Source organism: Bos indicus x Bos taurus, chromosome 14 (genome assembly GCF_003369695.1).
Source record: "Bos indicus x Bos taurus breed Angus x Brahman F1 hybrid chromosome 14, Bos_hybrid_MaternalHap_v2.0, whole genome shotgun sequence".
Taxonomy (NCBI): domain Eukaryota; kingdom Metazoa; phylum Chordata; class Mammalia; order Artiodactyla; family Bovidae; genus Bos; species Bos indicus x Bos taurus.
The window spans coordinates 31,614,663-31,638,371 of record NC_040089.1 but is presented as its reverse complement, the minus strand read 5'-3'; the positions used below and the strand labels follow the sequence as shown (position 1 = coordinate 31,638,371).

The following is a 23,709-nucleotide window of genomic DNA, read 5'->3' as shown; positions in this document are numbered from 1 at the left end:
TCTGGAAAATTACCGATTTTTCTGCTGATAATTAGCATCCTGTATTTCTGTTGCTGTTGCAGGTTGGCTGTAATCCTAATGAAGATGTAGCTATTTTCGCAGTAGACTCCCTGAGGCAGCTGTCAATGAAGTTCTTAGAGAAAGGGGAGCTTGCTAATTTCAGATTCCAGAAGGATTTCTTAAGACCTTTTGAACATATAATGAAACGGAACAGGTATTATATTTGTTGAACTGCTTAACATCAGGAAAATAGTGTATTTTCCACAGTAGTGGGTGGGGTGATGGGGGTGGAACAGAAGAGAAGAGGGGAGGGGGAAACCTGAGATTTATCCAAGCAATTATATTACTATTTTAGGTCTCCAACAATTCGCGATATGGTTGTACGGTGTATAGCGCAGATGGTTAACTCTCAAGCTGCTAACATTCGGTCCGGATGGAAAAACATCTTCTCTGTATTTCATCTTGCTGCATCGGATCAAGATGAAAGCATAGTTGAGCTTGCATTCCAGACAACAGGACATATTGTCAGTGAGTATCCCCTAAGCTCTGTTGAAGTTAGAACACAGCACAACACAACTTCAGTGTGTTCAGAGGATAGCTCAAGTGTAAGATTATTGGCTTGTCATGGGCTTTACCAAGTTTTGCCTATAGAAGCAGAGTAAAAAGTGATAGTATTACCATTATTATAATATTATAGTTAACATTTATTGAATGTTTACTGCATGGCAAGCACTGTAAGCACTTTGCATGTATTTTCTTCAATTTTCACAATAACTGTATGAGAAAAATATCTTTATTATCTTTTTTTTTAATTAGATACAGAAATGCAGATCGAGTGAGGTTATGTAATTTGTCTAAAGACACAAAACTAATGAGTGATGGATTGAGGCACAAAACCAGAGTCTTAAGACATAGCCTTTGTTTCTGATACTGTACTACACAGCCTCCTTTGACTTGGAAACACCTAAGATGTTCATTAAGCCTCTCTTAGAAGATGATAATGACCATCGTTGTCATCAACATCAAGAGTGATGACATCACCATAGCTATCATTTGTTGTTTGCTTAAATTTAATAAATTCAATATTGTGCTAATGATAAGCACTTTGTTGTCGTTTAGTCGTTAAGTCATGTCTGACTCTTTGCAACCCCATAGACTTGCCTCCCAGGCTCCTCTGTCCATGGAATTTGCCAGGCAAGAATACTGGAGTGGGTTGCCATGCCCTTCTCCAGGGAACCTTCCTCACCCGGGTATTGAACTCAGGTCTCCTGCATTGCAGGTGGATTCTTTACCATTTGAGTGTTCCAGTCTCCGTTAGGTGCTGGGTTTATAGTAAAAACAAAACACAGGCTTATCTTGCTGTTCCCACTACCCATGGCAGTCAGGTGACTGGTCAAGACAGACTTTGGAACCCATATCTTTTGGAATCAAAACCCTTAACCTTCAAGAAGTATCCATTATATCTAGAGCTTGGTATATTTGGGTATAATTAGGAATAATTGAAAATCTTTATTTGGATATATTTTTCTCCCTTATAGCCCTTGTGTTTGAAAAACACTTTCCAGCGACCATTGATTCTTTCCAGGATGCAGTGAAATGTTTGTCTGAATTTGCGTGCAATGCAGCTTTCCCAGATACAAGTATGGAAGCAATTCGACTTATTCGCCATTGTGCAAAATACGTGTCTGATAGACCTCAGGTATAGCATCGTTTAGTAAACAAAATGTGATTTAGCATTTATTTCTAGTCTGAGATCTAAGTTTATTTGGGAATCTAGGGGATATGAAGCATTTTTCAAAATTATCTTGAGTTGTCACATTTATTGAAGACAGGGTATTTTTCTGAGTGTTTCACATGTAAAAACTTGTTTAATTTTCAGTAACAGCTTTATGGGATAGATTGTGTTATAGCCCCATTAAATAAGGAATCTGAGGCACAAAGAAGCTCAAAACGTGCCCCTGCTCATAGGGATAGTGAAGGAGACAGGATCTGAACCCAAGCCTGTGTGTTCAGCCATTACCTTGATACACTCTTTTGTGTGTGTCAAGCTCTGCAGCACTGAAGGTAACTGTGGGTGAGTGTGGTTGTAAGCACTGGAGTGAAAGCTTGAATTGGCAAGCTGGCAGCCAGCTTTGACTTGCATATCTTTGTAACTGTCATTAGGAGAAAAGATGGCTTCATAGATTTTGTGTCACATGCTGACATGGACCTGTGGTGTGTTCGATCCGCACACCTCCCCAGTGTGGTAGTGTGGCTGTGTGATGTTATAACCACTTAAATGCCTGCAATGGAAAGCTGATGATGGAGTTGGAGCTGAAAGCAGCTTTTGGACTCTATTCCATGCTCTGTAGGCAGTTATAATCTCCATCTTTTTATAAGTGTTTTTTAATCAAATTGCTCATTTTTGATTTGCAAAGTGTTTATTTAAGAACTGCTTTGGAGAAATGTATATAGGTGTTAATGCCTTGTCTTTAATAAACCCGCCTTTCTTTTTAAGGCTTTCAAGGAGTACACAAGTGATGACATGAATGTGGCACCTGAAGACAGAGTGTGGGTGAGAGGCTGGTTCCCAATTCTCTTCGAGTTATCATGTATCATCAATAGATGCAAATTAGATGTAAGAACCAGGTAACAATCAGTATTTGTAATTAAAACTTTGCAAGGGTTATTTTGACCTTAATCAAATTCACCTTTCTTATGTGAACATAAGTTTAACTTGATCAAATATAGTAATTACTACATAGGCAAATTTTAAAATATGTTAAATAGAGCAACAAAAAAGGGAAATAGATTACTTTTCCTTAAATTTTGATTGTTTCCAAGTTTGAATTTTAGAGTCCGTGTTAATTTACACATTCTGTCTTTTCATACTTTTGTTTCCAATCAGAAATTGAAGTTAGTCCCAAACTTTATTTTCTGATGAATGAGAAAAGAATTTCCAAATGCATGTCCCTGGTGGCTTTTAGGTAAAGAACCATTTCTCTTTGAAGACTGGCCAGTAACCTAGTTTTGAGTAACATAGGCCTGTTGAAAAAGAACTCTTTCAAAAGTATAATCTCAATGAAAGATCTGTATGACTGCCCAGTGCATTTGTAAAGAAACTGCTGTGGGTGTGGTATAAGCAGACAAGTGCTCGGTGCACACATTTTATACTCACAAGAACTTGTTAGGAATTTGTTAGCGTTCTTAGCAATCCCATAATGTAGTTTTTCTCACTCTGTATTTTTGACTGCCAAATTGAAATGACCAACTTGAGTATCCTAATATCTGTCAGCAGGACATCAGAAAGGTAGTATAGACTTGTAACAAATCAGTGATAGAATGTAATAAAAGGATGAATCTCTCCTTCCTCCCTCCTCTTATGCCAGAACCACACCCATCCCTGCTGCTGCTAAGTCGCTTCAGTCGTGTCCGACTCTGTGCAACCCCAGAGACGGCAGCCCACCAGGCTCCCCCGTCCCTGGGATTCTCCAGGCAAGAACACTGGAGTGGGTTGCCATTAAATTTGTTTTATAGCCTAAGAAGTTTTTTGTTTTTAGAGTGTTATTTGTTGCAACAGATTCTTACGAACTTTAAAATAATGCAAAATATTCTCAAATCTTGGAAACTTGTCACAGAATTTAGTCATCACAAGCACATTTGACATTCATTTCACATTTAGGCCCTGAGGAGTTTTTGTCAGTGGACCTGTTAGGAAGCTTGATAAAATTCAAGCTAGCCCCTAATTGATTATATATACCACTCTCAGATGTCCACCACTTCAGTAGAGCAACTTCATGTGGTAAGTGAAAGTCACAGAAACTCAGCACTCCCTCCCTGCCCGTATTTATTTGTAGAAATCTCTTTGGCGGGGGACAAACGGACCTGCTTTCTTAGTCTCTTACCTGTCCTTGTCTGGGACCATGCCACCTTGCTTTTCACTGTATCCTGTGTTCAGATTATGGATGGGTTTAGTTCTTAAGAAGAGAAAATAAGTGTTCTAGGTGGTAAAGAGAGAGAAAATGTGAGTAAGCTTTGTCCAGGGATGGCTTTGATTTTCTTACCTCACTCCAGGATTTGTAAAGGAGTTATTTCAATTACATCTAAAAATGCAGCACTGCGATTTGTATAACACACTAATTATAGAGTACTTTCACATGCATTCTCATTTGAGTCCCTCAAAATTCTGTAGATTTAGGGTTAAATAATTAACTTAGAGCCCTCCATATTCTTTTCCGTATACCAGCAACTTAAATATTCAGCAGAACTCCTTCGATAGGTGAAAAGCCTTGAGAACCTCTGTGGATCTGTGTTTGCTCTGGGGGCCTGCAAGAAGCAGGATGTTCACGCCTGCTCAGCCCAGCCACAGGGAGCTATTCAGCGTCCAGTTACTTGGAGTGGGAGGAAGAACCAGCCTGTCTCATTGTGTCTGTGTGGAGGGGGCGTGGGGGGCGGGCATGGAACTCAAACAGGGTTTTCTGGGAAACATACAGTGTGTTTCTTCCACAGAAATTCCTTTACTGTAGTTTTACACATTAGGTATCTTACAGAGCAAACAAACTTAACTTGCCTTAGGACCAAACTACTGTAATGTTATTTTACATCCGTTGAACAATCGCGTGTTACTGTGTACCACGCGTGTATTGGTACCAGGCCCAGGGGGTAGCATTGCAGCAAATGAGCTAGACCATCTCAGGGAGCCCTCAAGTCCTCAAGGAGTGTTTCACAGGAAATATTGTTCTGACTTATGACCAGACTTTGGGAAATACAAACCTTTTCTAAGTGGAAGGGTACCTATATTTTCTTAGAAGAAATTTAACGAGAGAGAAAAGATCAAGCTTTTTAATGGTTATATGAAGGCATTATTTCAAGAAGGATAATAAGGAATCAGAAGGCAATTTTGAGTTTCAGTTTTAACACTTATTCAGAAGAGAATGAATGGAATGCTAAAGCAGCTTATTCTCAGGGAACACTTCACTGTGCGCCCTGTGTGGCACATGCTGCCCTGGCCTGGCACGCGGCTGGGAGTAGACAGACACCCTGCCCCCATGAGTGGGGGTCTTAGTGAATTAGTTTGAGAAGTCCTTTAGTTTGAGGATACTACATGAACAAGTGGGGTATTAGCTAAAAATTCCTATAGTTCTTTGAAAAAGATTTTCCAAAATCTAATTTTATTTGTTCTTAAACATATCAGTATACTTTCTTCTGTGGTCATAGAGCCACCGAATTAGTATTCACCGAAATTATAATCTTTCTCACTGTGTAGTTCCCGTGTACATTTTTTAAATGCTGCAATGATGGAGTGGGAGTAGAAGAAAAATAAAAAACTGAAGGCCAGGGCCTTTGGAGTTTTTCCCTAAACAATCCAAAAAAAAACCTGTTTACAACCTAAATTTCTTAAAAGTTTAGTATCAATTGTTTTAAACTTAGCTTTCAGTAACTTTGTGAACTAACATAAAAATCTATTTTAGGAAGGAGATAACTGATGTAGTATGCTAGCGTTTCTAACTATAGTTTTTCATTTTAGGGGTTTAACAGTAATGTTTGAAATAATGAAAACTTACGGCTACACTTATGAAAAACACTGGTGGCAGGATTTATTTAGAATTGTTTTCAGAATCTTTGACAACATGAAATTACCAGAACAGCAGACAGAGGTAAGAGATTTTCAAGTCAAAAGGTTCTTTTTTCCTAATACATTTTAGTATTTCAGATTAAGCACAGTAAACAGAAAAAAAATCCTAGAGATTTCTTCTTTGAGGCATTATGATATAGTAGTATATCTTTGTAGCATGTTTTCTGTCATCAAAACAGTGCAGCTTTGACAATAGAAGTGAGTTAAGGTTTTCGGTATTTTTGTTGAACTTTCAGTATCTTTTCCTCATTTTAATACTGTCACAGCTAAAACATCAGTAGTTCTACTTAGTATTCATAGTGACTTATTATTCTAAATTGAATAAAGAATACATGGTAAGTTTTATTTATTTCAGTGTCTTTTAATTGTTTTAATTTTTGGAGTATGGTTGATTTACAATATTGTGTTGGTTTCTGCTTTACAGCAGTGATTCATTTATACATCTACTCACTCATGGTGATTCCTTTCCCATATAGACCATTACGGAGTATTAAGTAGAGTTCCTGTAATGTTCAGTAACTAATGTTCAGATTCTCATTGGTTATCTACTTATACGTAGTAGTATATATATGTCAATCCCAATCTCCCAGTTTATCCCTCTCCCCACCCGCCCCCAACTCCCTGGTAACCATAGTTTGTTTCCTGCATCTGTACCTCTGTATCTGTTTTTGTAGATAAGCTCACTTGTACCCTTTTTTTCCGATTCCACATGTAAGTGATACCATATGGTGTTTGTCTTTCTGTGACTTCTCTCAATACAACAGTCTCCAGGTCCTTCCATGTTCCTGCAGATGACAGTATTTCATTCCTTTTTAGGACTGATACACATATGCACCACATTGTCTTTATCCACTCTCCTGTTGATGGACATCTAGGTTGCTTCCTTGTCCTGGCTGTTGTAAACAGTGCTGCAGTGAATATCAGGGTACATGTATCCTTTCGGATCATGTTTTTTTCCAGATATATGCCCAGGAATGGGATTGCTGGGTCCTCTGGTAGCCGTAGCTCTATTTTTAGTTTTAAGGAACCTCCATACTCTTCTCCATAGTGGCTGCACCAATTTGCACTCCCACCAACTATGAAAGAGAATCTGCTTTTCTACGTGCCTTCTCCGCGTTTGTAATTTGTAGACTTTTTTGATGATGGCCATTCTGACCGGCCTGAAGTGATACTTCATGATAGTTTTGATTTGCATTTCTCTGATAACTAATGATGTTGAGAATTTTTTAATGTGCTTTTTGGCCATCTGTATGTCTTCTTTGGAGAAATGTTTCTTTAGATCTTCTGTCCATTTGTTTTTTGATATTGAGCTGTGTGAGCTGCTCGTATATTTTGGAGATTAATCCCTTGTCGGGCTACCCTCATAGCTCAATCGGTAAAGAATCTGCCTGCAATGCAGAAGACCTGGGTTCAATTCCTGGGTCGGGAAGATCCTCTGGAGAAGGAAATGGCAATCCACTCCAGTATTCTTGCCTGGAAAATCCCATGGACAGAGGAGCCTGGAGGGCTACAGTCCATGGGGTCACAAGAGTCGGACATGACTGAGCTACTGAACCACCACCAGTCCATTGTCAGTTGCTTCCTTTGCAGATATTTTCTCTCATTCTGAGGGTGTTTTTTTGTTTGTTTGTTTGATTCCTTTGCTGTGCAAAAGCTTTTAAGTTTAATTAGGTCTTTTACTACAAACCAGTTACAGAATGTGTTTCAGTGTTTGTGGGGAGAGAACATCAGGTCTTTGCATTTTGTTCCATATAGTGTGTTAAATGCAAATTTGGGGGCCTCTCTGACCTGCAGAAGATTTTACTTTAGATCTACCGGTAGGCTCTTACTTAAAACATGTTATTAAGTAGACATATGTTTATGCAGGGGCATTAAACCATGAATGAATGAATCAGATTAGTCCATTTGAGAAAAATAAATTACTTACACCAGTTTTATTTTAAATCTATGCTAACCCCACTTGGAAAATTCTTATCATTTCCTTCCTCTTATTTTTTTCCCATGTTCTGTCATATTCTGGAGCAAGACCAACTGTTGCAGTTAATGCTATGACTTTTCAGTAGCAGACACTAATAACAGGACAATGCAGTGATGGTTTTTTATAATCAAAACAGTGCAGAAAATAGTTATTCTATGCATAGATTTATGAGATAATGAGAAATAGGTATCAGATATGAAGTTGAGGTGAGTATATTCTAGAGGGAGTTAAGCACTCTGAAAGGAACATGGACAGTCTTTTTTAAATATGCAAACATTTTCTTTGTAACTTCTAGAAACTAATGAGTGGCCTGACCTCCGTGTGATTACTGTCTCCCTTGTAGAAAGCCGAATGGATGACGACAACATGCAATCATGCACTCTATGCGATCTGTGACGTGTTCACCCAGTACTTAGAAGTGCTCAGTGATGTGCTTTTGGATGACATTTTTGCCCAGCTCTACTGGTGTGTGCAGCAAGGTAGGTCTGTCCCAGTAAATAACACAGTGTTAAATGTGCCCCTGGTGATACACAAATGAATTGCTCTTTTCTTTTCCAGACAATGAGCAGTTGGCACGATCTGGTACAAACTGCTTAGAGAATGTTGTTATTCTGAATGGTGAAAAATTCACACTAGAAATCTGGGATAAAACGTGCAACTGCACACTGGACATCTTCAAAACCACAATCCCACATGCGTAAGATTTTACACCGCTTTGTATCGAATGAAGGGCATAGAAGACTTGGTAGTAACTAGTGATTCCTCATAGCGAATGCTTTGTCAGATAGCTCAGTGTTCTACGAATTTGTGTTTATTACAGACCAAACTCCTATAAACCATAACAAATACATCAGTTGTTTTATAAACCAGAACCTTTAGTCTCATCATCCAAATTTGGGTCACAATGAAGTACTTTTATGAGATTTTATTCATGCAGATTAAACCAAGCAGTGGTTCTGAATTTTTAAAAAATCTCAGCATTTATTTTAGTTACTGTAAATAGTCTAAGAAAACTTTATTTGTAAACACTTTAAACTACTGCATTTCGTAGTTATTTGTTATCCTATTCTGAGGGTTAAGTTTGGAATTGACTCATAGGTGAGTTTGTACTAGTGGGGAAAGTAAGACATAGTCCTGCTGCCTGACGGTTTATGGCACCTGAATCATTTGTAGGACAACTTGAACTTCCCCAGCTTATTTTATTCCAAAGTGTGTTGGCTGTGGCATGTCTCACGCTCTCAGTGATTGGTATGGTTTTGGTATTTCAAAGGCTCTTGACCTGGCGTCCCATTTCTGGAGAAACTGCTCCCCCAACCCCATCTCCTGTGAGTGAAAACCAGTTGGTAAGTTTAAATAAATCAATCCTAGTTTAAATCATTGGACTATTCATGATAAGAAATTTTACCATGGGGCAGATCCTTTAGAAAGATGGTGTAAAATATAGATGGTTCTGAGATGAAGATTCAAATGATTTCTCAAGTGCCTGCACGATACCAATTTACATAAGGGTGTACATGCCAAGTTGCAGACGTTATTGGATATTGTTTAAACATCAAATTTTGATAAAAATTTTACCGTAGAGAAAAGTTGGAAAAGCAGTATAAAGAATTCCAGCAGACCCTCACCCTGGATATTTGTTTCCTGGGCATGTGGTCACAAATTACTAATAAACTTAGCAGCTTAAAGCAGCAGCAGTTTATTCGCTCACGGTTCTGGGGGCCAGAGGTCCAAACTGAAGGCATCAGCAGGGCCACACTCCTCCCCCGGGTTTGCTGCCTCTAGCTTCTACTGGCTGCTGACAACCCCCGCTGTTCCTTGGCTTGTACACACATCACCCCATTCACAGCCTCCATCTTTACATAGCTGTGTAAAGTCAGATCTGTGTATCAGATCTCTCTTTTAAGGACACTAGTCATTAGATTTAGGGTCCACCCTAAATTCAGAATGACCTCACAGTTCCTTAATTCTGAAGACCCTATTTCCATGTAGCCTTCATAAGTACCAAAGGTTAGGACTTGGACTTAGCTTTTTGGGGCCACTATTTAGCCCACTGCAGTCTACCCTCTGGTGCCCCAAAATTCATGTCTGTCTTCTGGGCTAAGACATTTATCCCGTCACAACATCCCCAAAGTCTCAATTTATTGTAGCATCAGCACTAAGTCAAAATCTCATGTAAATATCATCGTATCAGAAGTTCCAGATCTTGGCCTCTAAGTCATCTAGATCAGGTACATAGTCTGTTCCGGAGTAAAATTTCTGTGTATCCGTGAACCTGTAAAATAAATGACCCCTTGCAAAATACAACGGTGGGCAAGCATGGGTAAAGATTCTCATTCCAAAAGCAAAAACTGAAAGAAATAAAAAGGGTCACTTGTGGAGGCCGGCAGTGATCTTCACAGTCTTTCCTTGGGTCTGTCTGAGACCTGCAGCTGCCCTGGCTCTGCTTCTGGTCTCATGCTGGAACCAGGTGGGGCTGGCAGAGTAGTCTTGTCAGCCACCACATACCGTCTGACACCGCAAGTGCCTTGCATTTACTACCAAATCCTCCACAACCTACAAAGAAAGTGTCGTCTTCATTTTCAGACCAGAAAACCTCAGCCTAAGAACTAGATTCCTGACTTTCCCAAGGCTACACGTAGCTGGAACTGGACTCTGGTGTGGTTCTGTGGACCTGTCAGCTTCTCTGCAGGGCCAGTCTCCTTGTTGGCCACCTTCTCACTGACGTTTCTGGATGCGGGTCTGGGGTGACAGAACACCCTTCCTTCACAGAGCTTTCCTGGGCTCAGCCTGCACTAAGTGTGCGCAGACCGCACCCACTGCACACGTTCTGTTTGGATTTCATGACAGTTCATGGATATCGCCGACAAGTTTTGCCACACAGTGAAGCTTAGAGTTTTTATCTGTTGCCCTTAAGTGCTGTCAGGCCTGATCTCAGTGAGGGTCAGAAAGTAAGCTTTTCTTTAAAAGATTACTGGCTCTTATATGTGTGTAGTGATATTAGATACTTTTCCCATTATGTCCATTATTGCAGTGTGTGCCCTGTCATTTTCATAGGCACACAATGTAAATTATGTTTTTAAAGACAATGTAATAGAAACTGTTTTCATCATTAAGCTTTATTTGTTGTACTTAAAATGAATTTTTTTTTATTAGGATACAATATCACAGAAATCTGTAGATATTCATGATTCTATTCAACCAAGATCTGCAGATAATAGACAGCAAGCTCCGTTGGCTTCTGTCTCTACTGTGAATGAAGAAATCAGCAAAATTAAACCCACAGCAAGTGAGTTATTTCTCTCAATCAATTGTGTATTTTGTTTTGTGTATGCAAGACTTTATAAATGAAAGTTTTGCTTTTACTCACACACACATACTGTAGTTGGTTATACGGTCACTTTATTACTGAGTTTGCCGCAGCTTGGACATCCCTGATAGAGGCTGTCTTGGAGGTGGTCAGGACTCTGCTGCCACCTGCAAGGCTCATTTTTTTCCTACAGTGCTCTCAGCTGGTGTTTGTTACAAGCATGTGGGGATTCTTCCTGCAGAAGAGGGGCCTAACAGGTCTTCCTCTGTCCTCATCAAGAGGGGAGATAGCGGCCAGGGCGTCCAAGGAGCACTCTGCTGCCCCCCAACCCTGCTGCCCCCCAACCCCGGTGCTCCTCTGCACCTCCCTCACCTTTAGTTCTTTTCACAAAGAAGGAGGACTCCCTTGTTTTTCACTAAATTGGTTCAGTTTCATTTACTGAACAAAAGTTAACAACACTGAGAAGACAGCCTCCTTCCTGGAGGAAAACGGGAAATGTGTTCCACAGTGGCTGCACAATTTTATATTCCCACCAGCAATTCCATTTTATCCACATGCTCACGAACATTTCAGGCTTCTTTTTCTCTTCTTAATAATAGCCATCCTAGTGGGTATAAAATGTTGTCTCATTGTGGTTTTACTCTACATTTCCTGATTGATTGATGTTGAGTATTTTTTCATGTGCTTTTTGGCCATTTGTAATCATTTTTGGAGAAATACTTATTCGTGTCCTTTGCTAATTTTTAATTGGGTTGGTTGGTGTTGAGTTGTAGGAGTTTCTTACATACTCTGGATACTATCCCCATATCACATAATGATTTGCGAGGGTTTATTTTCTCCCATTCTGTAGGTCATCTTTTCACTTCTGATGATATGCTCTGATTGCATGAAAGTTCTTCTTTAGCTGAAGTTCAGTTTGTCTTGCTGTTGCTCACGCTTCTGGTGTTATGGTTATGAACCAACCGCAGCCCACTAAGGTCAGGGAGGTTTTCCCTAGCGTTGCCTTCCAAGAATTTTATCCTTACAGCTCTTAGATTTAGGGAATTGATCCATTTTCAGTTTATTGTTTTCAGGGTATTTTTACTAACCCTCAGTATTTATACTTGTTGTTGAGGGAAGACAGATTTTGTACCTCCTGGAAAGGAGCCTCTGGCTTCAGTTACTGTGTCTCGCTTCTTAAAAGGGAGATAGGTGGTGGGGAGTTGTCCATTTTCGTTTTTCATTCCTGTTTTCTGGAGCACAGCTGTTAGAATCTGTACCAGCTTCTGTCTACCCTGGAAAATGCCACAGTACATGGTGGCTTTGCTCTCAGCCCCAGGACTTGACCTTGGAAGGGAAAGACATAGTTGCAAGTTTTCACTGAGCTGATCTGGGCACAGGCCTTGAACTGGAGTGGAGAGTGCTGCCCCCTGCCCCTCTGATCCCAGGGCTCACATTTCTTTCCTCCTCCCACTCCCTCGCAGTCCTTTAGGAAGAGCTCCCGTGTCACCCAGAGCCCTTTAGGAAAAGCTCCTGTGTCCCCCAAGAGCCCTCCGTGCAGGGGACGGCGGCAGTGCCCAAGGACGTGGCTCAGAGGAGCGCAGATTGCGGCTGCTTCGCTCCTCCTTCACTCTCAGAAGCTGGTGCTGCCCCAGTGAAATGGTCCCTAATGTGACCCTGTAGCCCTTGTGAAGTGGACTTGTTCAGATAGACATTGTCCCCCAGACACACTGCTGGTCCCTGCTGGTGCAGGCCAAGTGCAGCTCCTCACCCGCGACGGCTCTAAATGCCCACGCAGACGTGGCTGGTGAGAACACGTCTCCTCAGCCTCAGTCTCCCCGAGTCTGGGGTGTGGCCTGCGTGTCCTGCCCCAGAAACCTGGAGTGTAGTTATGACTTGGATGAGGGAGGGCTAGGAAGGGACAACTTGGACTTGGGGGATGTCTTTGGTTTTTTACATTTTTTGACTTGAGACCTAATACTAAGAACTGAATATTCAGTACAGCAACATTTCTGAAAACTATCTGGAAAGGAGCCGTCATGACCTAATAGAGAATAAATTTAAGCAAGTTGTTTGGCTGTCTTCCCCAAATTCCTAAAACCTGAATTTAACTTCCAGAAATTGGGGGATTCCCTGGCAGGTCCAAGTGCTGAGGACTCAGGGCTCTCACTGCATGGCTCAGATTCAGGGAACTAAGACCCTGCAGGCTGCAAGGTGTGGCCAAAAACAAAAAAACTAAATCCTAGAAATTGGTGCCAGAAAAGGAAGTTTGTGATAAAAGCAAAGTAGAGAAAATTTGAAGGGTTGTCAAGGCGTCCAGTGCTGGAGCTGATGTCCTGAGCCCAGTGTACGGGCCCCCCCAACCCCACCCAACCAGGGACGATCATCCAGCTCCTGGAAAGCTTCCTGGAGAACTGACCTTGGCTGGGTCAGTGCTGCTGGCTCTTGAGCATCTCAGTAGTTGAATTGTCTTTCCTAACCTTGTGTTTCTGCATCTTCTCACCTGACCCCATGTAGGTGGAAAGTCCTTCCTTCCATGAGTCTGTGTGTCCTTACAGAAACGGCCCTTCCGAGCAGTGGTTCAGGCCAGAGGAAGGCAGCCGTGTTCCACCCCAGGCCGTGTCTGAGCACCGGTCACCTCCAGGGCGGTTGCTCTTAGTCCTGCACTAGGCATGACTCTGCGTGGACTGCTGGGCTCGTTGTGCTTTAGAAATAGGAGGCCATTTTAGACGCAGCCACCAGCCTGGATCCAAATAAAGCAGGTGCTCTGGTTGACCCTCCGTGTCTTCCAGTTGGTCACAGTCCTGAGCCCCTTGCTCCCTGCCTCACAGATCTAGCTCCTGTTGTTTTCTTCTGGGTTTTTTATATTACCTGTAGTCAAAGGTCAAACTTGGGTTTGTAGCAAATGCTATTGAAACTGTAGCTTTTAATCCATTTGATACATTTTTATTAAGGAATAACCTAAATATTACTTTAAAATTTGTCCTGGCACCTCCTTGAATGTATTCACTGTTCCGTTATTTTTGTATATTTTTGTTTACTGAAGAAGTGAATTTTCTAAGGCTCTTCTAAATACTGATGAAATGCAGCTTTTACTGAGTGCTCATGCACAGAAGCAGGCTGTCCTTCAGTGTGATGTGTGCAAGTTACCTTCATACATGTTAATGTTTCCTTAGCATTGTAATGTCACAGAAATTATAAAGGATTCAAAATAATTTTTGTTTGCATGTGCATTGGGGTGGGTTTCCTCACAGAATTTCCAGAACAAAAATTGTTTGCCGCCCTGTTGATTAAATGTGTTGTGCAGCTGGAACTCATCCAGACTATCGACAACATCGTGTTCTTCCCCGCCACAAGTAGGAAGGAGGACGCGGAAAACTTAGCCGCGGCGCAGGTGAGCGGGTGCGGGGGTCAGCTCTGCCATCTGGGCTTCGGAGCAGAGGCCAAGCGAGAGGGGCCATTTGGGGGCCATTGCCCCACGGCTGTCAGCCCAGACCATGGGACTGAGGACATGGCCGCGGTTGAGTGTGGGCACAGCGGGGAGGGGGTTCAGGATTGAGCCACAGGTGAAGAGTTTGGGGGCAAGAACCAGGGAGGCAGGAGGAGCCGGGAGGCAGGAGGAGCCACGAGCCAGTGCTGCCTTGCAGCTCCGTGAGGAAGCTGTGCTGAGAAGGCTGCAGTCAGCTCTACTAGAGCAATTGATCCTTCATCCATTGAGGAGTAGGGGGTTTGCCAGCCAGTTACTAAAGGGGTGAGGGGTGGGTTATGCACAAGGATATTTATGATTACAGTCCACAGCCTCCTACTGGTTAGCAGAAGTGAGGACCTAAGCAGGGTGAGGAACGTGAAGGGGGCGGAAGCTGAGGGTCTCCTGGGGCAGAGCTTTGGGGTCAAGAGTTGTGGGCAGGGAGCCAGAGACACTGAGGGTAGTGCTCAGTGAGAAGGGTGCAAGGAATGAAGATTCTGGAGATTTAATAAGAGAAGGTGGTCTTTTACTGTTGAGACAGATTAAGTTCTATGGCTTGCTCATAGAAGTGGTCTTTGGTTCTAACTGTGACTGTGGGTGCCTGTGCTGTGGTGGTTTGTTTTCCAAAGAGAGACGCTGTGGACTTTGATGTTCGAGTGGACACTCAAGACCAAGGAATGTATCGCTTTTTAACATCACAACAACTCTTCAAGCTCCTGGACTGCTTGTTAGAGTCACACAGATTTGCAAAAGCTTTCAACTCCAACAACGAACAGAGGACGGCTCTGTGGAAGGCGGGTAAGCTGTGCTGGGCGGGCCGCGCCCTTAGCGGGCTAGCAGCGGGGTCACACGAGGGGACTCACAGCGCGAACGCTGAGTCTTCAACAGCCGTCAGCGAACACTCCACCAACGGGTCTTTCTCCGGCCTACAAAATGCCGAGGGACTGCCTGGGTGGATGAGCCTCCTACGTTTAATCACACTGTCAGCTGACTGGCTTTCACGTTGTTTTTCACTTTCTGTGCTCAGCCTGGGCCTTCCTATCTATACCATCTGCTTACTAGAGCTGAGAGGGTCCCAGGCATGAAGGCATCTGTATTGAGTGCCTGCTCCCCAGGGCATGGCCAGAACATAAGTCAGGGTTTTGAAGTGGGAGGGAGATTTGTTTTTGAACAAGTTGGAAGATTTAAGTAAGAAGCAAGCTTTTTAACAATTTTACTGACATTGTTATTTTTTAAAGAAATAGTTACTTGGGGCCAATTAGGTGCAGAACAGTGCTGAAAGGAGAGGCTGAAGAATATGCATAAAAAAGAAGGAAGCTGCTGTTCTTGAACATGACAGTGCTGGGTGCTGTACACTTAGGAATTTTATTTCATCCATGGTATCTCTTTACCACCTCATTAAAGCCACCCAGGCTCTGTTCATTCTCCCCCTTCTTGTACAGCCTCGCTTCTGTAAACAGACGGTACTTAACTTTTTCCCTTTTATTCAATCCAAGTTGTGGCCACTGTTCAGCTGAGACCGTTCCTGCCAAGGGCACTGGGCTCCTCACTTCCCTGGGCCTGCAGGCTGCTGACCTTGGACCATTCTGCGTTCCAGGCAGGCTGTGCTCCTTCACTAGATGTCTCCCCTCCTGTTAACTCCGACTTCCCCTCTGCAGGCTTCAAGGGCAAATCCAAGCCCAACCTTCTGAAGCAGGAGACGAGCAGCCTGGCCTGCGGGCTGCGCATTCTCTTCCGGATGTACACGGACGAGAGCCGGGCCAGCGCCTGGGAGGAGGTCCAGCAGAGGCTTTTAAAGTAAGACTTGGGGCTTCGGCCCATGCAGCTGCTCAGTACAGAGTGCGGAGGGCCGCGCCGTGCCCGGGGAGTCCACAGCTGGGCAGATGACTTGGGGCCTGCGGAAGAGATTGTAAAAGCTAACGCAGTCTTATAGACAAATGTGCTTCCGCAGAGTTGTTGAGATATAAGCAAATTGTCTTATTTTTGCTGTTACAGGACAAAAGAGGAAGTTCTGTGTCTTAATTTTTAGGCTCTTTTTCATGTCATAGATAGATTTGTTTTTAGAAACTGATCTATTTCTGAAAGTGGAAAACATTCCTGCTGACATTTAGTTTGAAAAAGTATGTGGAGTTTCTCTTTTAGTTTTGTTTGCATTCCATTTTTACTCCATGACAACTTAAGATTTTGTCCTTTCAGAAAGAATACAGTCTTTTACCTTGTATTTTTTTTGTCTTCTTGAGAGAATAGATGTTCTCAGAAACCAACTAATTTCATTTTAGAACTTCTAGCAGTCACCTGGGCCGTTTCCCCAGTTCTTGATGAGGCTGTTAAGGCCCCAAAGCATCGAGGGCTCGGTGCAGGAGGGGAACGGCCACCCGGGTTTCAGCCACAGTCTCGACACCAGCCCCGTGCTTGTGCTCCTCCACGGCGGTCTAGCATATAAGAGAACTTCCGAAAGGAAGAAAGTGCGGGTTTCCTGATAGGCTCCAGTTGACAGTAGTTACCGTTCACTGTCCTCCTGGTCTCAGTTGTTCCTGCGCCGTGATGTCAGGCCAGCAGGTGCACCACCAGGAAGCGTGATGCGGAACCTTTTCCATTTCAGTGTCTGCAGCGAAGCACTCAGTTACTTTCTTACTCTAACGTCGGAAAGTCATCGGGAAGCCTGGACTAACTTACTGCTCTTATTTCTGACTAAAGTCCTGAAGATCAGCGATAATAGGGTGAGTACCAGGCACCTTGTCTACCAGCATCCCCAGCCTGAGGGGTGCATGCCCGAGTGGGAGGTGGGGGTGCAGGCCCTCCCCACCCCACTCTAGGGCAGCACTACAGGAATCAGAATCCGTTAGGATACCAACAAGCTGCCTAGGTTCCCCCACCCACCCCCACTGCAGCTCCCATCCAGACCCCTGGAGTCTCTCCTGTCACATCCAAGACAGCTGCCAGGCGTGGCCGCGATCATGGTTGCATCTGGGCAGCAGGCCCCCGTTGTTCCTCTGGCAGAGGGACTGATTCTGTGGGAATGCACCATAAACTCATTTAAGAATTTTCACCAGTAGAAAACAAAGATCAGATGTATAATGTATAGCTGTATATACCATTTAGACTTTTCAGAAATACACATTTTACTCGTTAAAAAATGTAGCAACGTACAGCCCACATAAATGGAAACGGGTTCCTGTGATCTCTAAATAGGTTTAAAAATGCCTAATCTGGAGGCTGACACTGTGGGCCCCACAGATGCCATGTAATGCCACTCTGTGCCCATGTGTGTGCCCCTCTGACCTGGGCCAGGTAGAGCTTGGAGAAGTACCTTCCGGCAACCAGCAGCCAAGTGGACTCTGAGGACTTCCAGTCCGTCTGCCTTGCCCCACACTTGGCCTTCTTAGCACTGTGTCACACCGCTCCCTCATACCTTATGAGGTGGGAGAACAGCCAAGGAGAGAAACAGGCAGACAGCTAGTATTCAGAGATTAAACTACAACAAAAATATAATAGAATGTATGGAGCCCTCATATTTTATATTGCAACATTAGATAGAATTTGAAGTTTGAGAGACAACTCTATTTACCAGACAGCATAGTTTCAGTAACCCATAGCTTACAAAAACTGTGGTTCTTGCTTGGCTTCTTTCTTTTGCTTATTACCCAAGGGAAAACAATGATAAATACTAAATGTCTGTCATAAGTTTGTCAAGGAAACGCAATGAGAAATGTTTTCCAAAATAAGGATGGATAACTAAGTGAATCAAATGAAGTTCCGAATACATCTCAGTCTTTGAGGTGCATGATCAGTAATCTCTGCTTTATGCAGATGCGTCTCCTGTCTTCACTCTCAGGGCAGTGTCCCCAAGTGGGTTCCTTCTAAAGGCACTTTGAGGTTCTGTGGTTTGCAATGAGAACATTACTAACAGAGAATTCATTTCCCCCCAGTTTAAAGCTCATGCATCATTCTACTACCCTCTCTTATGTGAAATTATGCAATTTGACTTGATTCCTGAACTTCGTGCTGTTCTTAGAAGATTTTTTCTGAGAATTGGAGTAGTTTTTCAGATATCACAACCACCTGAACAGGAACTTGGAATAAACAAGCAATGATGGGAACTTCATATTTTTGTTGGCGTTTACATCCCTCCGTTCTTTAAAAGGACCCTGGAGCTGAGGTTTCCTACCTGAAAAATGGTTTCTCTGGATTGCTGTGTCTAAAGGTTACTTCTAAGAAGCTTAGAATTTCAGTTCGAACCTGCAGTGCTCCCGTCCATCCCTTTTGTAACCTGGTGGGTTCTGTTTGTCGTGTTGGGCTCACAAGCAAAAAACCTGTTCGCACAGTGTCAGCTTGTATGCTCACATGTCCTTCCTTGTCCTTGGTGGCAGGGAGAGCCCTACATATTTCTGGCAGGTATGGAAGTGAAACTTACCCAAAGAACTCTAGATGTAAAGATTTGAACTTCTGCAAGAAGTACAACTCAGGAGAGCTGTATTTTGAAGGATAAAATGTTTATAATTGGGGGTTGGGGGAAAAAGAAGAAATTATTGTTCATGGTAAAAGTTATTTAGCAACTATGGTATTCTTATTCTGAAGATTTTTGCACACTCAGGCTATCTGAGATACTGGTAATGATCCTTCTGTGAAAAATGTACAGAGATGCAGGTCTGTAATATAAAAATCTTAAGACATTATAGAGTTCTTCCTGCACTGTTTTATTTCTTTATTTTCTTATTCATTTGCTAAATACCTATAATATTTTGTCAAATGCACTAAACATTTGGGTTGAACTTCTTGTCTATTTTATTTTGTGGGGACTTGGTTTTGCCCTCTTTACGGGGTGGTTATTTTGAGGGTTTCACATGCCCAGAAGCTGTTGTGGCTGACATTTGTCATGATCAACACCAACAAAGGTGGAACATACCCCTGCTGACGTAACTACCTGTAATACACTTCTCGTAGGGCTTTGAAAGATGAGCCATTAAAATAGAATGATCCTTCATGGACCGAAACTTGAATCACTGCAGAATGAATCTCGGTTGCTGTCACTTCCTTTCCTTTTCTTTTGGGTGGCGGGGCTTGATGTAGATTTTACTCTATGTACAGAATTTAATGTTGAATATATTAAAATAACAAATCTGGCATGGTTTGGGGAGGTTAGATTTACTGGAAACGTATTCATACTGTGAATTGTGCTCTGATGGTTAAAAAAACAAGATTGTCAAGCATTCCGTATTAACAGTGGATGTAGAAAATTTTTTCAGATGGATAAAATGTATATGGTACAGATGTAAAGTTTTCTATGTAAAAATTCTGTACAACTTTCTGTACAATATTGATTCTCATCTGGCATATTCTAATCAGGTTATAGGTCAATAAAGTTTTTGGATTATTTCATCAGTGCAATCAAAACCTATGTCATCCGTGGCCCCATGTTTCATTGACTTTTTTTTTCTTAAAAGCCTAACGAGAGAAAGGATATTCTCATTCACAGCTCCATGTGAATTCAATGTCCATTAGTTGTGATATTTTCTCTCCAGCTCCTGGCATTTGATCCTCCCCCATATTCTGCTCTCTCAACTTTAGGCTATTCAGTTTAATATTTTGTGCATGTATGAACCCAGAATAGGGCAGTACTATGTGAACAAATGCTGAGAGGGCTAAAATTACCTTTGAGGCAGCTTGCAGGGTGGCGGCGTGTGTCCTCAGTCGAGTGGTACAACAACCTGAAAAGAAAAAATAACATGTAAAGACTATTTATTTTGATGGTTGTGTTAAACAGGAGAGCGTTCAGTCTTAGCCCTTGCATCTCTCAGGTCACCAGCAGTCACTGAACAGAGCATTTGTAAGTACACTACATTTGTTACCCTCAGGACCTGGCCCTGTGCAAGCCCAGCTGGATGCTGCAAGAGCCAGGAGCCCCCGTGACCATCTAGGCCTGTCTGAGGGTATTTTAGAGGACCTGGCTGTGTGTTATTAATATTTATGGTATAAAGTCAGGACTTTTCTCCAGCAGAGGCTTTCATCTTACTCAGGTGAAGACATAAGAAAAATCTTTCATAAATGATTTGATTACAAAAATTGGCATGGCATTTACATGCAACTAAAATTTCAAATATCTGAGAAGTTTCCCACTTAACAGTGTGCTTACCTGATCTTAGAAGCATACCATCAGTGCCTAGGCATGTTCTTGGCTCTCATTACTAGAATCTGAACAAGAAATACTTCCAAGGATTTGAGTTAGTCTTCCCTTTTTTAAAGGCACCTCTAGCATTTAGGAGGGTTGATCACTCACCACAGGGTCCTCAGCCATGCGGCAAGGAGTCTCCATCCTCGACCCCGGGTTCTCCTGCCTCTCCTCGACTTCTATATAGAAACCTCAATTCTAGTTAAAATAAGAAACTGACATTGGTAATAAAAATAATTTATTTTTATCAAGAAGTAATTACATCATATAAAGAGCAAACTTACTGCCTTCATTGGCACAAAAATAGAGGCAGAAAGATGTGACATGTAAGTGCATGGCTCACAGGAAATAGTCACTAACAACTCTCTCATATTTATACTGAGTCAGTAGTTCTAAATGAAATGGAAGTAGCACATCTGATTCTGATTACAGAGCAACAGCTATAACCAGTATATTTACTAAGTGAAAAAATGATTTTGAATAGTGATAATAGCAGATGTACACATAGCAAAGAGTATTCTTACAGTACTGTTAAGATACTTGTTTTATTCACCTTATCTTACAAGTAGAATTTAAAATAATGCACATACGGTAGTTGATTGCGAGAGTTCATTACCACCCTACTTTATGGCAAAAGTTGTGCAAAAATAATTCTATACAATTCTACATTATATAAATAGCCATGGCTTTTTATTTATGTACATAATATAAATACATCATATACATCATCATGGAAAAAATATACCTTCTATACAGATGGAATATGAGTAACTGCCATGTACAGGCCAAAAGCAGCACATATTATTCAGGTTCAGGTTTCACATGCCTTTCACCTTCAAAGGCACTACTGGGTCCAGTACAGACTGATTTTAACCGTGTGCAGTAGACAGTCCCTGCCAGGTGAAAGTGCCTGGTTTGCCAGGACCCTGCTGCTGCTCCTGCCTCAGCTGTTCCACCATGAATCGCTTCAGTGTTTCTGAGGTGCCTGGGCGGAGCCAGGGCTCAGTGGCTACAGAGTTTGATCCGTCGTCACCCCGGTGCCTCATGATGTCATCAGGGTCCACCAGTGAACTCTCATCATCTAAAGGAGGCGAGAGAGACTTGACTCAGTAACAGGAGCGGTAGGTAGGTGATGGGAACAGACCTCCTGTACTCTAACCCATTAAGCTCTGCGTTTCTCCACAGCATTGTGTTCTACACTGTCCTGTTGTCCACACCCCTCCTTAGAGAGAGAGGAAAGCAAACCCAGGAACAGGCCAGTCATAAGGAACAAAATGGGGTCAACTGAGCAATGGTCCCAGCACCCACAGGGATTCAAGGACAGCAGATGACTAGAAAAGTGTCCACAGTCTTACTTTGTGTCCCCTGAAGGATACCACACCAAACTTCTTTAGCAAGGTTTTGGAAATACTCCTAACACTGTTTTAAGGAAATAAGGTCATTCTAGGAAAACATTAGACAGGGATGAAATTAATTCCATTCTTCTACCTAATCTAAGAGGTTGTATTTATGCCATTAAGACGTAGCTCTCATTTTTCATTCTTTTAATTGGTTATGTGCAGAGCTTCTATAGCTATTTAACTTCTCATTAGATATAATAATAGGAAAATCTGTCTTCCCTACCCTGTGATGTCAATTATCTTTTTTAATTACATCTTCTGGTCTGTGAAGCATTAGTTCAGCAAACGGACATGTGCAATCAATGCAATGAGCAATCAATCTACATCACACTTAAAAGCTGTTTGAAAGGACCATGTTTTTAAAAGTTTAGAAGTTGAAAGTCTTCTGAAAAAGATAACTTCAAATGGTTTATTTTCTCTCAATTTAAGTATATCCCTGTTCAGTATTAATTCAACTTACTTGGTTCTAAAAGAAATTGAGGAACAGGTAATTCTCAGTACAGATTAAAATGTCTTTTAGCCAGAAAGCAAGCATTCTTTCCTACTGTCCACATTTTTCTAGCTATGGCATGAAAAGTACTTCTCTTATCAGTCTACCATGTTGTCTGGTATTTGGTAAGAAATTCCTGCAATCAGAACACATGATATCTTGATAGAGATGGTATGAGTACAGTTTTAAATTAGTATAACATTAAAAGTTGGATCTAAAATATATCTTTCAAAAATCTTAAAAAATATAGTTATTAGAAAATTATTGTAGTCTAACAGAATAAGGTGAATTGTTCAAATAGACCACTCTGCTATTTGCTAAAGCTAATAATAGGGCTTATTACTATAGTATCATCCTATTATCCTCAAGACTGATAGCAGTGCCATAAAGAAGGTGGCCAAGAGCTGGCAGAGGAGCTCATGAGTTGCCTAAGGAAGTGTCCTGCCTGCCTGTGCTCAGTGATCAAGCTTTTAACCTGCTGTTCACCTAAGATGTGAGATATGGCAATGCCTTGCATGATAAAAAAAGACTATATTTTGACATCTAAAAAGAAAACACTATCCAGAAGCTTTTTTGCTTTATCCACCTACAAAAAGCCAAGTAAAAATGTTAAAAAAAATTTCTTTGTTACCCCTACAAATTTATAAAAGATGTGTTATATAAAGAACAAGGTTTTAAAGTTGACTTCTGATAATCTGTCACTTCAGTCCAGACATCCTGGAATGCGAAGTCAAGTGGGCCTTAGGAAGCATCACTACAAACAAAGCTAGTGGAGGTGATGGAATTCCAGTGGAGCTATTTCAAATCCTAAAAGACAATGCTGTGAAAGTGCTGCACTCAATATGCCAGCAAATTTGGAAAACTCAGCAGTGGCCACAGGACTGGAAAACGTCAATTTTCATCCATCCCAAAGAAGGTCAATGCCAAAGAATGTTCAAACTACTGCACAACTGCACTCATCTCACACACTAGTAAAGTAATGCTGAAAATTCTCCGAGACAGGCTTCAACAGTACATGAACCGTGAACTTCCAGATGTTCAAGCTGGATTTAGAAAAGGCAGAGGAACCAAAGATCAAATTGCCAACATCCGCTGGATCACAGAAAAAGCAAGAGAATTCCAGAAAAACATCTGCTTTTTTTTATAAATAAAAACATTTTATTGTGTAGATCAAAATAACCCATGGAAAATTCTTCGAGAGACAGGAATACCAGACCACCTTTCCTGCCTCCTGAGAAATCTATATGCAGGTCAAGAAGCAACAGTTAGAACCGGACATGGAACAACAGACTGGTTTCAAATAGGG

General features: G+C 41.9%; 2 protein-coding genes across 12 annotated transcripts in view; one reads left to right on the top strand and one right to left on the bottom strand.

The window, feature by feature from the left end:
* The window catches only part of ARFGEF1 (ADP ribosylation factor guanine nucleotide exchange factor 1), a 129,047-nt gene extending 109,309 nt beyond the window's left edge, over positions 1-19,738 (top strand). The window contains 14 exon segments of the mRNA XM_027561117.1: positions 63-214; positions 356-528; positions 1,539-1,699; positions 2,498-2,628; positions 5,507-5,636; positions 7,936-8,071; positions 8,151-8,289; positions 8,863-8,935; positions 10,746-10,878; positions 14,133-14,272; positions 14,974-15,142; positions 16,003-16,141; positions 16,947-17,064; positions 18,274-19,738. Coding sequence (XP_027416918.1) covers positions 63-214; positions 356-528; positions 1,539-1,699; positions 2,498-2,628; positions 5,507-5,636; positions 7,936-8,071; positions 8,151-8,289; positions 8,863-8,935; positions 10,746-10,878; positions 14,133-14,272; positions 14,974-15,142; positions 16,003-16,141; positions 16,947-17,064; positions 18,274-18,438 — 1,959 coding nt within the window. The 3' untranslated portion in view covers positions 18,439-19,738.
* A 996-nt stretch (positions 19,739-20,734) lies between these two features.
* CSPP1 (centrosome and spindle pole associated protein 1) overlaps positions 20,735-23,709 on the bottom strand; it is a 110,374-nt gene continuing 107,399 nt past the window's right edge. For 9 of the 11 annotated variants that reach the window (XM_027561118.1, XM_027561123.1, XM_027561124.1 and 6 more), the window contains one exon: positions 20,735-21,594. In XM_027561118.1, coding sequence (XP_027416919.1) covers positions 21,383-21,594 — 212 coding nt within the window. In that variant the 3' untranslated portion in view covers positions 20,735-21,382. The remainder of the gene's footprint in view (positions 21,595-23,709) is intronic. The other 2 variants (XM_027561129.1, XM_027561127.1) reach the window with 2 other exon arrangements.